This window comes from Triticum urartu, chromosome 6 (genome assembly GCF_003073215.2).
Source record: "Triticum urartu cultivar G1812 chromosome 6, Tu2.1, whole genome shotgun sequence".
NCBI lineage: Eukaryota > Viridiplantae > Streptophyta > Magnoliopsida > Poales > Poaceae > Triticum > Triticum urartu.
Window position 1 is genome coordinate 158,401,953 of NC_053027.1, and position 15,246 is coordinate 158,417,198.

General features: G+C 41.2%; 1 protein-coding gene across 1 annotated transcript; it reads left to right on the forward strand.

Moving 5' to 3' along the window:
• The first annotated feature begins 9,677 nt into the window (after window positions 1-9,677).
• On the forward strand, window positions 9,678-12,344 carry LOC125517549 (S-adenosylmethionine synthase). The gene is made up of 2 exons (XM_048682751.1): window positions 9,678-9,834; window positions 10,908-12,344. The coding sequence occupies exon 2, from the start codon at window positions 10,920-10,922 to the stop codon at window positions 12,108-12,110; it is 1,191 nt and encodes a 396-aa protein (XP_048538708.1). The 5' UTR covers window positions 9,678-9,834; window positions 10,908-10,919; the 3' UTR covers window positions 12,111-12,344.
• Window positions 12,345-15,246: the final 2,902 nt, after the last annotated feature.

The following is a 15,246-nucleotide window of genomic DNA, read 5'->3' on the forward strand; positions in this document are numbered from 1 at the left end:
AATTCCAAAATAGGTAGGTATGGTGTCTGTTTTGAGGAAGATATAAGGAGGCTTATGTGTGATAGAGCGTATCATATCACGGGGTTTGGATGCACCGGCGAAGTTTGCACCAACTCTCAAGGTGAGAAAGGGCAATGCACGGTACCGAAGAGGCTAGCAATGATGGAAGGGTGAGGGTGCGTATAATCCATGGACTCAATATTGGTCATAAATAACTCACATACTTATTGCAAAAATCTACAAGTCATCAAAACCAAGCACTACGCGCATGCTCCTAGGGGGATAGATTGGTAGGAAAAGACCATCGCTTGTCCCCGACCGCCACTCATAAGGAAAGCAATCAAAGAACACCTCATGCTTCAAATTTGTCACATAACGTTTACCATACGTGCATGCTATGGGACTTGCCCACTTCAACACAAGTATTCATCAATTCCACAATTACTCAACTAGCACACCTCTAATATTACCACCTTTATATCTCAAAACAATCTATCAAGCATCCAACTTCTCTTAACATTTAAAATTTATAACCAAAGTGAATTACCATGCTGTTCTAAAGGACTCTCAAAATGATATAAGTGAAGCATGAGAGATCAATTATTTCTATAAAATAAAATCACTGCCGTGCTCTAAAAGATATAAGCGAAGCACTAGAGCAAAATTATCCAACTCAAAAGATATAAGTGAAGCACATAGAGTATTCTAATAAATTCCAATTCATGTGTGTGTCTCCCAAAAGGTGTGTACAGCAAGGATGGTTGTGGTAATCTAAAAAGCAAAGACTCAAATCATACAAGACGCTCCAAGCAAAACACATATCATGTGGCGAATAAAAATATAGCTCCAAGTAAAGTTACCGATGGACGAAGACGAAAAAGGGGATGCCTTCCGGGGCATCCCCAAGCTTAGGATTTTGGTTGTCCTTAAATTTTATCTTGGGGTGACTTGGGCATCCCCAAGCTTAGGCTCTTGCCAATACTTGTTCCATAATCCATCAAATCTTTACCCAAAACTTGAAAACTTCACAACACAAAACTTAAAACAAAATCTTCATGAGCTCCGTTAGTGAAAGAAAACAAACCACCACTTCAAGGTACTGTAATGAACTCATTTTTTATTTATATTGGTGTTAAACCTACTTTATTTCAACTTTTATATGGTTCATAAACTCTATTACTAGCCATAGATTCATCAAAATAAGCAAACAACACACGAAAAACAGAATCTGTCAAAAACAGAACAGTCTGTAGTAATCTGTAGGTTTCGAATACTTATGTAACCCCAAAAATTCTAAAATAAATTTCTGGACGTGAGGAATTTATCTATTAATCATATTAAAAAAGAATTAACTAAATAGCACTCTCCAGTAAAAAATGGCAGCAAACCTCATGAGCGCTAAAGTTTCTGTTTTTTTACAGCAAGATCGCAAAGACTTTCCCCAAGTCTCCCCAAAGGTTCTACTTGGCACAAACACTAATTAAAAGCATAAAACCACATCTAAACAGAGGCTAGATGAATTATTTATTACTAAACAGAATCAAAAATCAAGAAACAAAAATAAAATTGGGTTGCCTCCCAACAAGCGCTATCGTTTAACGCCCCTAGCTAGGCATTGATAATTTTAATGATGCTCACATGAAAGACAAGAATTGAAGCACAAAAGGAGCATCATAAAGAAAGTGACACACACATCTAAGTCTAACATACTTCCTATGCATAGGCATTTTATAAGAAAACAAATTATCATAGCAAGCAAAAATTAGCATATGCAAGGAAGAAGAAAGAGACAATAGCAATCTCAACATAACGAGATGTAATTTAGTAACATGAAATTTTCTACAACCATATTTTTCCTCTCTCATAATAATTACATGTAGGATAATAAGCAAATTCAACAAAATAGCTATCACATAAAATATTTTCAACACGATCCACATGCATGCAAAGTTGACACTCTTCCAAAATAGTGGGATTGACATTAACTAAAGTCATGACCTCTCCAAACCCAATTTTATCAAAAATTTCATAAGATTGAACATTCTCCAAATATGTGGGACCTAAAGTTGACACTCTTCCAAGCCCACATTCAATAATATTGCAAACACTATTATCAATCTCATATTCATCATGGGGCTTAAATAAATTTTCAAGATCAAAAGAAGAATCACCGCAATCATGATCATTGCAACAAGTAGTAGACATAGCAAAAATAGCATCCCCAAGCTTAGGGTTTTGCATATTATTGGCACAATTGACATCAATAGAATTTATAGTAAAATCATTGCAATCTTGCTTTTGATTCAAGGAACTATCAAGTATGGGTGCAATAGCAACGATCTCATGTTTAACATAAGGAACTATAGCAAATTCATCTTCATAAATATTGGCATCATGGCCACAAGAATAGCAAGCATCATGTTCATTAAGGGATATTTCAATCAAATCATCGGAATCATAATTATCTATAGATTCATGCATATCATTATTTTCTTCCGAAGCAACGGTCATTCTTTCAATAAATTCTTTGACACAGACATTATGAGCATAATTTTCATAGCAATATTTAAGTATGTCAAAAAATTTAGATACGTAGAGAGTAATATCATACTTTTCAATCAAAGAAGCAACTTCATAAGCACCCTTAAAAGCAACAAATTCTTCAATTTGTTCGATATCGTAGTAACTATAAACACCATTTGCATAAGAAGATAAGATTTCATTATCATTAAACTCACATAGGTAGGGTTTTTTAGGGTTCTTAGAGCAACAAGTAAAATCACAAATTTTACAAAGATTCCAAGCATAACATAGCAATCTGTTTATTTGATCCCATAAGAGTCTCCCTTTTTCAGACAAACGGTGACGCACAAAATGAGCATGCTCATCTAAAGATTTCCCATCAACTAGGCTGGTTGGGCTTTCAGCATGAGCGCATAAAGATCAAAGATGATCCAAGTAGAACACTTTAAGTGGATCCATATCAATTGATTTTTAGCAAGCAAAGACGCAAGCAAATAGAAGGCACATGGAAACACAAAGAAATATACATACGGGAAGAAGGTGAATGGAAAAAGGGTGAATAAAATGGCAAAGATGAAGTGGGGGAGAGGAAAATGAGAGGCAAATGGCAAATAATGTAATGCGAGGGATAAGAGTTTGTGATAGGTACTTGGTATGTCTTGACTTGTGCGTAGACTCCCAGGCAACGGCGCCAGAAATCCTTCTTGCTACCTCTTGAGCACTGCGTTGGTTTTCCCTTGAAGAGGAAACGGTGATGCAACAAAGTAGCGTAAGTATTCCCCTCAGTTTTTAAGAACCAAGGTATCAATCCAGTAGGAGGCCACACGCAAGTCCCTCGTACCTACACAAACAAATAAGAACCTCGCAACCAACGCGATAAAGGGATTGTCAATCCCTTCAAGATCAGTTACGAGAGTGAGATCTGATAGAGATAATAATGATAAGATAAATATTTTTGGTATTTTTATGATATAGATTGAAAGTAAAGATTGCAAAATAAAATAGATTGGAAACTTATATGATGGAGAATAGACCCTGGGGGCCATAGGTTTCACTAGTGGCTTCTCTCAAGATAGCATAAGTATTACGGTGGGTGAACAAAGTACTGTCGAGCAATTGATAGAAAAGCGAATAATTATGAGAATATCTAGGCATGATCATGTATACACGCATCATGTCCGTGACAAGTAGACCGACTCCTGCCTGCATCTACTACTATTACACCACACATCGACCGCTATCCAGCATGCATCTAGAGTATTAAGTTCATAAGAACAGAGTAACACCTTAGGTAAGATGACATGATGTAGAGGGATAAACTCAAGCAATATGATATGAACCCCATCTTTTTATCCTCGATGGCAACAATACAATACATGTCGTTTCCCTTTCTGTCATTGGGATTGAGCAACACAAGATTGAACCCAAAGCTAAGCACTTCTCCCATTGCAAGAAAGATCAATCTAGTAGTCCAAACCAAACTGATAATTCGAAGAGACTTGCAAAGATAACCAATCATGCATAAAATATTTCAGACAAGAATCAAATATTGTTCATAGATAGACTTGATCATAAACCCACAATTCATCGGATCTCGACAAACACACCGCAAAAAGAGTTACATCGAATAGATCTCCAAGAAGATCGAGGAGAACTTTGTATTGAGATCCAAAGAGAGATAAGAAGCCATCTAGCTAATAACTACGGACCCGAAGGTCTGAAGTAAACTACTCACACATCATCGGAGGGTCCATGGAGTTGATGTAGAGGCCCTCCGTGATCAATTCCCCCTCCAGCGGAGCTCCGGAAAAGGCCCCAAGATGGGATCTCTTGGGTACAGAAGGTTGTGGCGGTGGAAATAGGGTTTTGTGGTGCTCCTGGATGTTTTCGGGGTATGTGAACATATATAGGAGGAAGAAGTAGGTCGGTTGAGCCACGAGGGGCCCACAAGGGGGAGGGCGCGCCCAGGGGGGTAGGCGCACCCCCTGCCTCGTGGACTCCTCGTTGGTTGCTTGACGTCCAGTCCAAGTCCTCTAGATCACATTTGTTCCAAAAATCATGCTCCCGAAGGTTTCATTCCGTTTGGACCCCGTTTGATATTCCTTTTCTGTGAAACATTGAAATAGGCAAAAAAATCAGTAATTTGCATTGGGCCTTGGGTTAATAGGTTAGTCCCAAAAATTAATATAAAAGTGTAAAATAAAGCACATTAACATCCAAAACAGATAATATAATAGCATGAAACAATCAAAAATTATAGATATGTTGGAGACGTACCATTTCTCCATCTCTATCTTCTTGTGATGAATTGAGTTTTACCTTTGAGGTTTCATTATTATCGGATTGAATACTTTTATGGATTTGAGAAACTTGATGTATGTCTTGCATGGGATACCCGTGGGGACAATGGGGTGTTCTATTGATTCACTTGATGTATGTTTTGGCACTCAACTCGGGGATTCCCGAGGTGACATTGGGGCAATCTGTGCATAGGGGTTGATGCATGTTTTCATCCTTGTTTCTCCGGTAGAAATCTTGGGGCACTCTTTGAGGTTCTTTATTGGATTGAATATTATAAATCTGAAGCTGTTTGATGCATATCGTATAATTGACCCATGGATACTTGTGGTGACATTGGAGTATCTAGGTGACATTAGGGTTGATTGATGTGTATCATATGTTATTATTTTAGTATGAACTCTAGGGCTGTTTGTGACACTTATAGGAATAGCTCAAAAGATTGATCAAAAAATAACTTTGAGGTGGTTTCATACCCTACCAGCAATTTCATCTTATGTTCTCCATGATAGGAACTTTGAAGTGAATATTTATGGCACGTTGAGGGTTTTCCATATGATTTAATTATGTTATCATTGTTGAGAGATTTTGCGCTAGTGAAAGTATGAACCTTAGGCCTTGTTTTCAAGCATTGCAATACCATTTTTGCTCACTTTTGTTACTAGTTACCTTGCTTTTTTATATTTTCAGATTACAAAAACCTATATCTACTATCCATATTACACTTGTATCACCATCTCTTTGCCGAACTAGTGCGTCTATACAATTTACCATTGCATTGGGTGTGTTAGGGTCTTAGGGATGCTACCTCTTGAGCACTGCGTTGGTTTTCCCTTGAAGAGGAAAGGGTGATGCAGCAAAGTAGCGTAAGTATTTCCCTCAGTTTTGAGAACCAAGGTATCAATCCAGTAGGAGGCCACACGCAAGTCCCTCGTACCTACACAAACAAATAAGAACCTCGCAACCAACATGATAAAGGGGGTGTCAATCCCTTCACGGTCACTTGCAAAAGTGAGATCTGCTAGAGATGATAAGATAATATTTTTGGTATTTTTATAATAAAGATTAAAAGTAAAGATTGCAAAATAAACGGTGCCAGAAATAACTTGTTAACGGGAGATTAATATAGTGGAGAATAGGCCCGGGGGCCATAGGTTTCACTAGTGGCTTCTCTCAAGATAGCATAAGTATTACGGTGGGTGAACAAATTACTGTCGAGCAATTGATACAAAAGCGAATAATTATGAGAATATCTAGGCATGATCATGTATATAGGCATCACGTCCGTGACAAGTAGACCGACTCCTGCCTGCATCTACTACTATTACTCCACACATCGGCCGCTATCTAGCATGCATCTAGAGTATTAAGTTCATAAGAACAAAGTAACGCATTAGGTAAGATGACATGATGTAGAGGGATAAACTCAAGCAATATGATATAAACCTCATCTTTTTATCCTCGATGGCAACAATACAATACGTGTCATTTCCCTTTCTGTCACTGGGATTGAGCAACACAAGATTGAACCCAAAGCTAAGCACTTCTCCCATTGCAAGAAAGATCAATCTAGTAGGCCAAACCAAACTGATAATTCGAAGAGACTTGCAAAGATAACAAATCATACATAAAAGAATTCAGAGAAGAATCAAATATTGTTCATAGATAATCTTGATCATAAACCCACAATTCATCGGATCTCGACAAACACACCGCAAAAGAGTTACATCGAATATATCTCCAAGAAGATCGAGGAGAACTTTGTATTGAGATCCAAAGAGAGAGAAGAAGCCATCTAGCTAATAACTATGGACCCGAAGGTCTGAAGTAAACTACTCACACATCATCAGAGGGGCCATGGAGTTGATGTAGAGGCCCTCCGTGATCGATGCCCCCTCCGACGAAGCTCCGGAAAAGGCCCCAAGATGGGATCTCTTGGGTACAGAAGGTTGCGGTGGTGGAAATAGGGTTTCATGGTGCTCCTGAATGTTTTCGGGGTATATGAGTATATATAGGAGGAAGAAGTAGGTCGATGGAGCCACAAGGGGGGAGGGCGCGCCCGGGGGGTAGGCGCGCCCCCTGCCTCGTGGCCACCTCGTTGGTTTCTTGACGTCTACTCCAAGTCCTCTGGATCACGTTTGTTCCAAAAAGCATGCTCTCGAAGGTTTCATTTTGTTTGGACTCCGTTTGATATTACTTTTCTGCGAAACACTAAAATAGGCGAAAAAACAACAATTTGCACCGGGCCTCGGGTTAATAGGTTAGTCCCCAAAAAAATATAAAAGTGTATAATAAAGCCCATTAAACATCCAAAACAGAATATATAATAGCATGGAACAATCAAAAATTATAGATACGTTGGAGACGTATCAAGGGACACAAGAGACTCTTTGTTATTTGGTTGCAGGGTTGTTTGAGAGAGACCATCTTCATCCTACGCCTCCCACGGATTGAAAAATCTTAGGTCATCCACTTGAGGGAAATTTCCTACTCTCCTACAAAACTCCATTCTTGGAGGTCCAACACGAGTCTACAAGAAGAAGGTTGTGTGGCAGACATCATCGGGTAGCTCGGGCGTCCCCTTTGTCTTTGACCGTGGCGGCGCACCGATCTGGAGATGGGGATCTGGACTCGTCGTCCCTCTTGTGGAGACCTCATGGTGGCATGGGGAGCTACCGAGCAAAAGCTCTGTTCTTTGTCGTCGACAACCACAACGTTCGTGGGCGCCGTTATCTTCTTGAAGAGGTCGTCGATGTGCTCTCCGTGCTTGGGTTCCGGATGAAAACCTTTGTCCGGTGTGGACTCGACAGCAGCGACGTCCGGTGTCGTTCCCCCTCTTGCGGGCGTTGTCGTGGAGCCTAGGTGTACTATAGTGTAGTGTGGCGGTGTTTTCAGGTCTTCCTGTGTTATCCAATTATCCTAGGATCGATTTTGTAAGAGAGTGACCTCACTATCTTGTATCATTCGGTCGTATACTTTGTGTGGTTGGTGCTTTATATAAAGCGGGACGAAAGCCTGTTTCAAGAGGGCCATGAGCCTATATGGCCTAGTTTCACACTCTTCATCATTGCGGTGGACCCTATCATCTCGGTGGGCAAGGCTTTAGGACATCACCTTCTAGAGGGCTCTCTCCTCACAGGAGGCTGGTCTATGAGACTTGCAGTTAGCAGAATTGGCTAATGTAACGTTGATAGACAAAGTTGACTCTATCTCCTTTGGCGAGGTGCCCTACCACTCAAAATCAACATATTTCTATGACAGCTCTTACGAAACCATCTTCCTACACCGATGCACATTGCTAACTTCAACGGGTTGTTTGATGGCATTTGTGCTTTACATGGCCAAATGGAGAACACCAACCTCATTTTTTTTTCATTTTTTGTTAGCTGAATTTGTATGGATTTCTGTACTGAAGGCATGTGATTGGGCTCTGATTGGACCCCCTCACAATCAGCTTCCAAACTTGTGGTCTTTATTCTCTGTGCAAAGAGTTGTTTGGCGTTGTTTTGTCGCCCTAGTGTGAGCTTCATGGATTATACACAATGAACGGACGCGACTGTTCAAATCATGATTGGGTGAAAAATAAAATAAAATAAATAATAGAAAAAACATTTTGGATCATTGATTTTATCTTTTTTGCCACGTTTTCTGCAAATGTCATCCGGTGATGAACTTTTGCAAATAGTGAAAACATTTGTCAATGTTTGACACAAGTAAATCTAGAATATTAAAAAATATCCATTTTTTGGTTTTACTGTTCACCCGAGCTCACATGAGCTTAGGATAAAAACAACAATTGCGTGCAGTAAACTTGCTATTGAAAAAGTTCTTGTTTTCAATCCAGCCAACTGCATTTTCAATTGTGTTTTTCCCCTCCAGCTATGGGCGCCTTCAGGAGATGAAGGACATGGCTGGTCCGACCAAAGCGTTGTACAACCTTAAACATATCCATGCCATCAACGGGAAGTCGCCTCCCATGAATGGGGTCCCGCATAGTGTCATTTTTTTTATAAAAACATATTCTATCTCTTTATCCGATACTTTTTAGCTGTTGGGAGCGCGCCCCTATGTCGTGTGTAGTTTTTATTTTGAGTGAGGGCCATCATGGCGACTCTTGTGTGTAGTTTTGGTTTTTCATCACTTTCTAACTTGCTGCCTTACTTTTCGTTTTGTTAATTTAAAGTCGGAGGTTGCTTGCGCTTCTTTAAACTTTTTAAGTTGCACGTAAAATGAAGTTCACCACAATTGTAAGCAAAATATCTACATATCGAGCAAAATTGAATAACTTTGAAAACCAAATTAGTTCCGGAAGGAATCAAATTACTCCTCTGTTCCCAGTTCTAAGATGTTTTAAATATTTTAGTATAGACTACATATGAATTGAAATAAGTGAATAAATATATAAAACATGTCTATATACATCTGATTCTGAAAAAATTTAAACATGTTAATTAGTTAAATCAGATTTGTTTAGATACACATGTGTGTATCTTGACATGATAGTTGTCTCGGATTTTTTAGATACGAATGCACCTAACACTAAAACGTGTCCAGATATATCAGTACCTAGACAAGTCTGAGTCAACTAATTATATGGCATGGAATCACATTTTGCTGGCGCCATTAGTTTGCTCAACACCCGAAATTAGTTTCCAAAAACTGAAGAACGTTAAATTGGCCAGTAGCTAATTGCAAATCGCATAATTAGCGTTAACCATTTTCAGTTTTTGAAAACTGCCCACGAGAGGTGCGCACGGGCCAGCATGCTCGTCCAACGACCGCCACGCGTCTTGAGACCGGCTAGGTGGGCACGAGTCGCTGTCGTCGGGTCTTCCACCACCACCATCCGATGTCATCCAACGGCCCATGCCCGCCCCACTCCCCCGACTTCTATATAACCAGAGCCCACGGTCCGGGTCCGACCCCCCTACGCGGTGCTGTGCTTGAGTGTCAACGTCATCGCCTAGCCTCCCGCCGCCGTCGCCGACGCCGCCGCCGCCACAAGCGAACAAGGTGAGGCGCCCTCCCCTGCCGCCCTTCTTCTTCTTCCTCTTCTTCATTAAGCTTAAGCTCGTTCCGATCTAGTAGGCGGCTTCATTTTGCTTCCGTTGCTATGTTGGTTCCGATCTGGTACGCGCGTTTGTTGTGCCTGCCGCTTAGGGCTTTAGAAACGGCCCTCCTCTTGATCCGTCGCCCCGGTACTTCGCGGTGAAATTTGCGCTTATTTACTTGACAACTTGTTGTCTAGAGGAAGTGTCGCCCAGGTTCGCAGTGATGAGCTAGATCCTCTCGATTGGGGATTTCGTGACCCTTTTGCCTCTCTGAAATCCTTGGGAGATTGGGTGTACTGCGGCCATTATTCATCCTGTGAACCAGTCGAGGGATTAGCGTTAGTAGTGATGAGTAGGGCTGGTTCTGTACGCAGAGATTAATAGTGCCCTGTCCTTTGATCTGGGATTTAGTGCTGAACAATGGATTGCGAGCAGTAGTTTGGTCACAGTGCATTTTTTTATAGTAATTCACAGTGCAATTTGGATTGGTGCCTTTATGCTGCGAAATAGTGGCTGTGATTTAGTGCTGGACAGTGGATGAACTGTCTGGTCACATTGCAATTGGATAGGTACCTTGTGCGGCGAATAATAGTGGATTATGTTGTTCTTAGAACCTTGTTCTGGGAAGAATAGAATTTATACTGCTGTGTCCCGAGATGCTGATTCGCAGGTTACAGCCCTGCGGAGTTGAGTGCAATGGGTGATTCTTTTATTCGTTGATTCTTGTCCTGTTTGTGCAACTTGATTATTTTAGGATGCTTTGATTAGGATCTTGTATGTGTATTTCTTGTCCCTACTGCTGCCAACTTTTTACAATAGGGAGCAGAACGACTTGTGCACATTCACGCAACTGCTAACACTCATGAGCAGTTCACTAGATGACGATCATGATTGTAATGAGTTTAAGAAAATAAAATTGTTTGGATGTATGTCAGATCTGGCAATTTAAATCTTAAGTTTCTAACCTCTAGAGTGTTTCCTTTTTTTGTTCTTATGGCACAATTTATGTTCTGAGACACTGATCACCTTTGACAGAGAGTTAAGAAGATGGCTGAAGTTGAAACCTTCCTCTTCACATCCGAGTCTGTCAACGAGGGGCACCCTGACAAGCTCTGCGACCAGATATCTGATGCTGTGCTAGATGCATGCCTGGCTGAAGACCCTGACAGCAAGGTTGCTTGTGAGACATGCACCAAGACCAACATGGTCATGGTTTTCGGTGAGATCACTACCAAGGCCAATGTTGACTATGAGAAGATTGTGAGGGATACTTGCCGTGGCATCGGTTTTGTGTCCAATGATGTAGGGCTTGATGCTGACCACTGCAAGGTACTTGTCAACATTGAGCAGCAGTCCCCTGACATCGCGCAGGGTGTCCATGGTCACTTTACCAAGCGGCCTGAGGAGATTGGCGCTGGTGACCAGGGCCATATGTTTGGATATGCAACTGATGAGACCCCTGAGTTCATGCCCCTCAGCCATGTTCTTGCTACCAAGCTTGGTGCTCGTCTCACTGAGGTTCGCAAGAACGCGACCTGCCCGTGGTTGAGGCCTGATGGCAAGACCCAGGTGACTGTGGAGTATCACAATGACAATGGTGCTATGGTCCCTATACGTGTCCACACTGTGCTCATCTCCACCCAGCATGATGAGACAGTGACCAATGATGAGATTGCTGCTGATCTGAAGGAGCATGTGATTAAGCCTGTCATCCCAGAGCAGTACCTTGATGAGAATACCATCTTCCATCTCAACCCATCTGGCCGCTTTGTCATTGGTGGACCTCACGGCGATGCTGGTCTCACTGGCAGGAAGATCATCATTGACACCTATGGTGGCTGGGGAGCTCATGGTGGAGGTGCTTTCTCTGGCAAGGACCCGACCAAGGTTGACCGCAGTGGTGCATATGTTGCAAGGCAGGCGGCGAAGAGCATTGTCGCCAGTGGCATCGCCCGCCGCTGCATCGTCCAGGTGTCTTATGCTATTGGCGTGCCTGAACCACTCTCAGTGTTTGTTGACACATACGGCACGGGCAAGATCCCTGACAAGGAGATCCTCGAGATTGTCAAGGAGAACTTTGACTTCAGGCCAGGCATGATCATCATCAACCTTGACCTCAAGAGGGGCGGGAAGGGGCGCTACCTCAAGACGGCGGCATACGGTCACTTCGGCAGGGAGGGCGCAGACTTCACCTGGGAGGTGGTGAAGCCCCTCAAGTGGGAGAAGCCTTCTGCCTGAGCAAACACTTAGCGAAGTCTCTGAATAAACTTAGTTTTACCTATCACAGCAAGTAATATCTCTATTCACTGCTCCAGTGCTGCAATGGTGCAAGTTTTATTTTTCAGTGTCTGTGTTTAGAGGTGCTTGTATTGTCGGTGTGCTACTTGTGTTCTTATCTGCTCATGTCATGGTAATGGTGGCGACAAGATTGAAACTGTTAAAGAAATATGACTTACGTCTCTTTGCTAGCCATCTTCTGTTGGAACAACTCTATTCAGCATGATTGCGATTTCTTTTCCTTCCGCAGTAGAGAGCATCCACATAAAAAACGCTCTCATATGAGACGGAGGGAGTAACATTTTGCTAAGAAAACGTAGCACCCTCTGCGAAGGCTAAGCTAAATAAAACACATGTTTTTCTTACGTAGATGTTACTCCCTCCGAGCGTAGTACTACTACTCCCTCCGTCCCATAAATAAAGAACGTTTTTCACTAGTATAGTGTTTAAAACGTTTTTATATTTTAAAACAGAGGAAGTAGATTTTAGTCTCTATGAATGAATACCTTCAGACACATTAAATGCCACGCATTGAATCCTAAAGCGTTCGTACTACTTTGAGACTAGCCATAATGAGGGTAATATATACTAGTAACATATACACCTTCATAGTGGGTAGTAACTTAAGTGTGATAATTCATTTATTAGGTTATAGACTTATATTGCATTAGGACATGTGATGTTACAGTAACTAGCCAAGTTACTACAACTACCTTTCTCCTCATTAACTCATTGCCACATAAGCAAATTTGTTGAGTTGGACTCGATGTTACTGCTGAAGTTACTCCCACTGTGGCTAGTCTGAGTGAATTATGAGCTGGCGGCGTTACTTAGGATGAAGGCTACCCGTAATAAAAATATCATAAGACTAGCCACAATGGGTAGTAACATAGAATAGTAATATGCTCATGTTATTACTCTATGTTAACCTTTATAGTGAGGAGTAACATATGTGTGATAACATGCAACACTCATCTTGCCTTCATATGTGTGATGTTACTCATACTAGTAGTAACTAGCTATGTTACCATATGCCTCTCATTCTTTATTTTGCCACATCATCTATTTTATCTAGATATGTGTGATGTTACTATCTGTGTTACTTCTACTGTGGGTAGTCTAAGTAGTATCATGCATGCCAACTAAGTAATGTTGATGAGGTGGCATAGAATTAAATAAAGAAAGAGATGGTTGAATATCATATCATGATACTATATCTTATTAAATGATATGCTACTTTGTGTCATGTATGGTAATAAATATATTTATTTATGATACCAACATATAGCATTACGGATGTAGTATCATATGCATGATACTAGTACATGATACTTTCTATTACAACCAGCCTAATCTGAACGAACACATTTTTTCATATGGCATTTTTTGGTTTTAGAGCATTTTCATATTTGTTTTTCGTTGCCTACCTTTGGTGAGCATAACAATTTTCAACATGGTAATTATTATTTTAAAACATGACAATTCTTATACAACAACTTGATAATTTAATCTGTTTCGGATAGTAATTCTAGAGCGTTAGTTGGGAGTGATCGGAAACGTTCTTGTTTCTAGCTGATGGAGTGATCGTTGGCTCTAGGCGTCAGATATATATTGGCGTTCTTATTTTAACCTGGCTGGTGTTGTTGCAGTCGGTCCGTCTCATCTCTGATGGCCTCTAGTGGCCTTAGGGTTCATGAGGTGTGGAGGATCCCGACCCTTGCTGATGGAATGACTCTGTTTTTAGATTGTTCTTTGAATTTTGTTAGGGCTTATGTTCTGCTCAGGAAGGCGAGACGGCGGCGGTTCACTGAAGATGAATAAGGTCCTTCCCGCCTAGCCCTCGTCCTGATCGGTGGGTGTGTGGAGGTGTGTCTCCGACGGATCTATGTTTGATGGATCTGCTTGAATTTGGTTGTCGTTCGTCTACTTTCGTGTGTTTTCAGGTTGGATCCTTCCGATCTACACTACTCTTCTTCAGTGATGTTGTTGCGGTGCGCTGGTCCTACGAGGACTTAGCACGATGACTTCTTGACTGTCTAAGTTTTGCTCGGCTCCGACGAAGGAGGGGCGGTGACGACGGCACGCCTTCGGTTCACTTCAATGCTTATAGTTGTCGCTAGATAGTCTACGAATCTGGATATAATTTTTTTTATTTTCGATGTTCGCTGTACTATCATAATAAAAAAATAGATTAATAGTTTTCTTGAAAAAAACCTGGCTGATGCTACACCTGCCATCACATCGCTTAGCAACAATAATCGTTCTACTCCCTCTATTTCTAAATATAAGATCATATTAACTACATACGAAGTGAAATAAATAAATCTACATCTTAAATATGTTTATATTAGTTTATATTAAAATCTGCTTAAATTTAGAAACGGAGGAAGTAGCATTTTAGCGTCGAGGGATGCGGGTGCTCTTGTCATTTACTAGACTGGCCAGCGTCGTAGTGTGCTTTTCATATTACTGGTAGTTTGTTTGGTTTGGAGTCAATAGTGTCACCACAGATTTTCGTAAAGAAAAAAGAAAGTGTCACCACAGAAACCGATGGTGATTTGATACGCGAAGTGAGAATTTGGTTGCCTATTGTGCTGTTCCACCTAGATCTGCAAATTTTGTTGTGAGCTATAGAAAAAACTTCTAAACCTTTTCTGGACAAAGCTTTTTTAGGAAGAACTTTCAATCTATTCATCAACAATCAAGGTAGTAAAAAAAGAGAAGTAAACAATTACATTCAGATCTGTAGATCACCCAGCGACGACTATACGCACTGGAGGAAGACAAAGTCGCGCCGATGTCATTGCACCTCCCTCATCGAAGCCAAGCAAACCTTATTGTAGTGGACAGTTGGGAAGTCGTTGTGCTAACCCGTATAGGACTAGCGCACCAGAACAACAACCGCCGCCGACGGAGAGAAGCGTAGATTGAAAGTATCCAACATGTAGACACACGAACGTGGACGGACGAAAATTGGATCCACCAAAGTCAAACACCAACAGAATCTGTCGAGACCCGCCAGAGACAAACATTCACACGCCCTCCGACAATGCTAGAAGCATCGCCACGACAGGGGCTAGGCGGGAGAACCTTATGC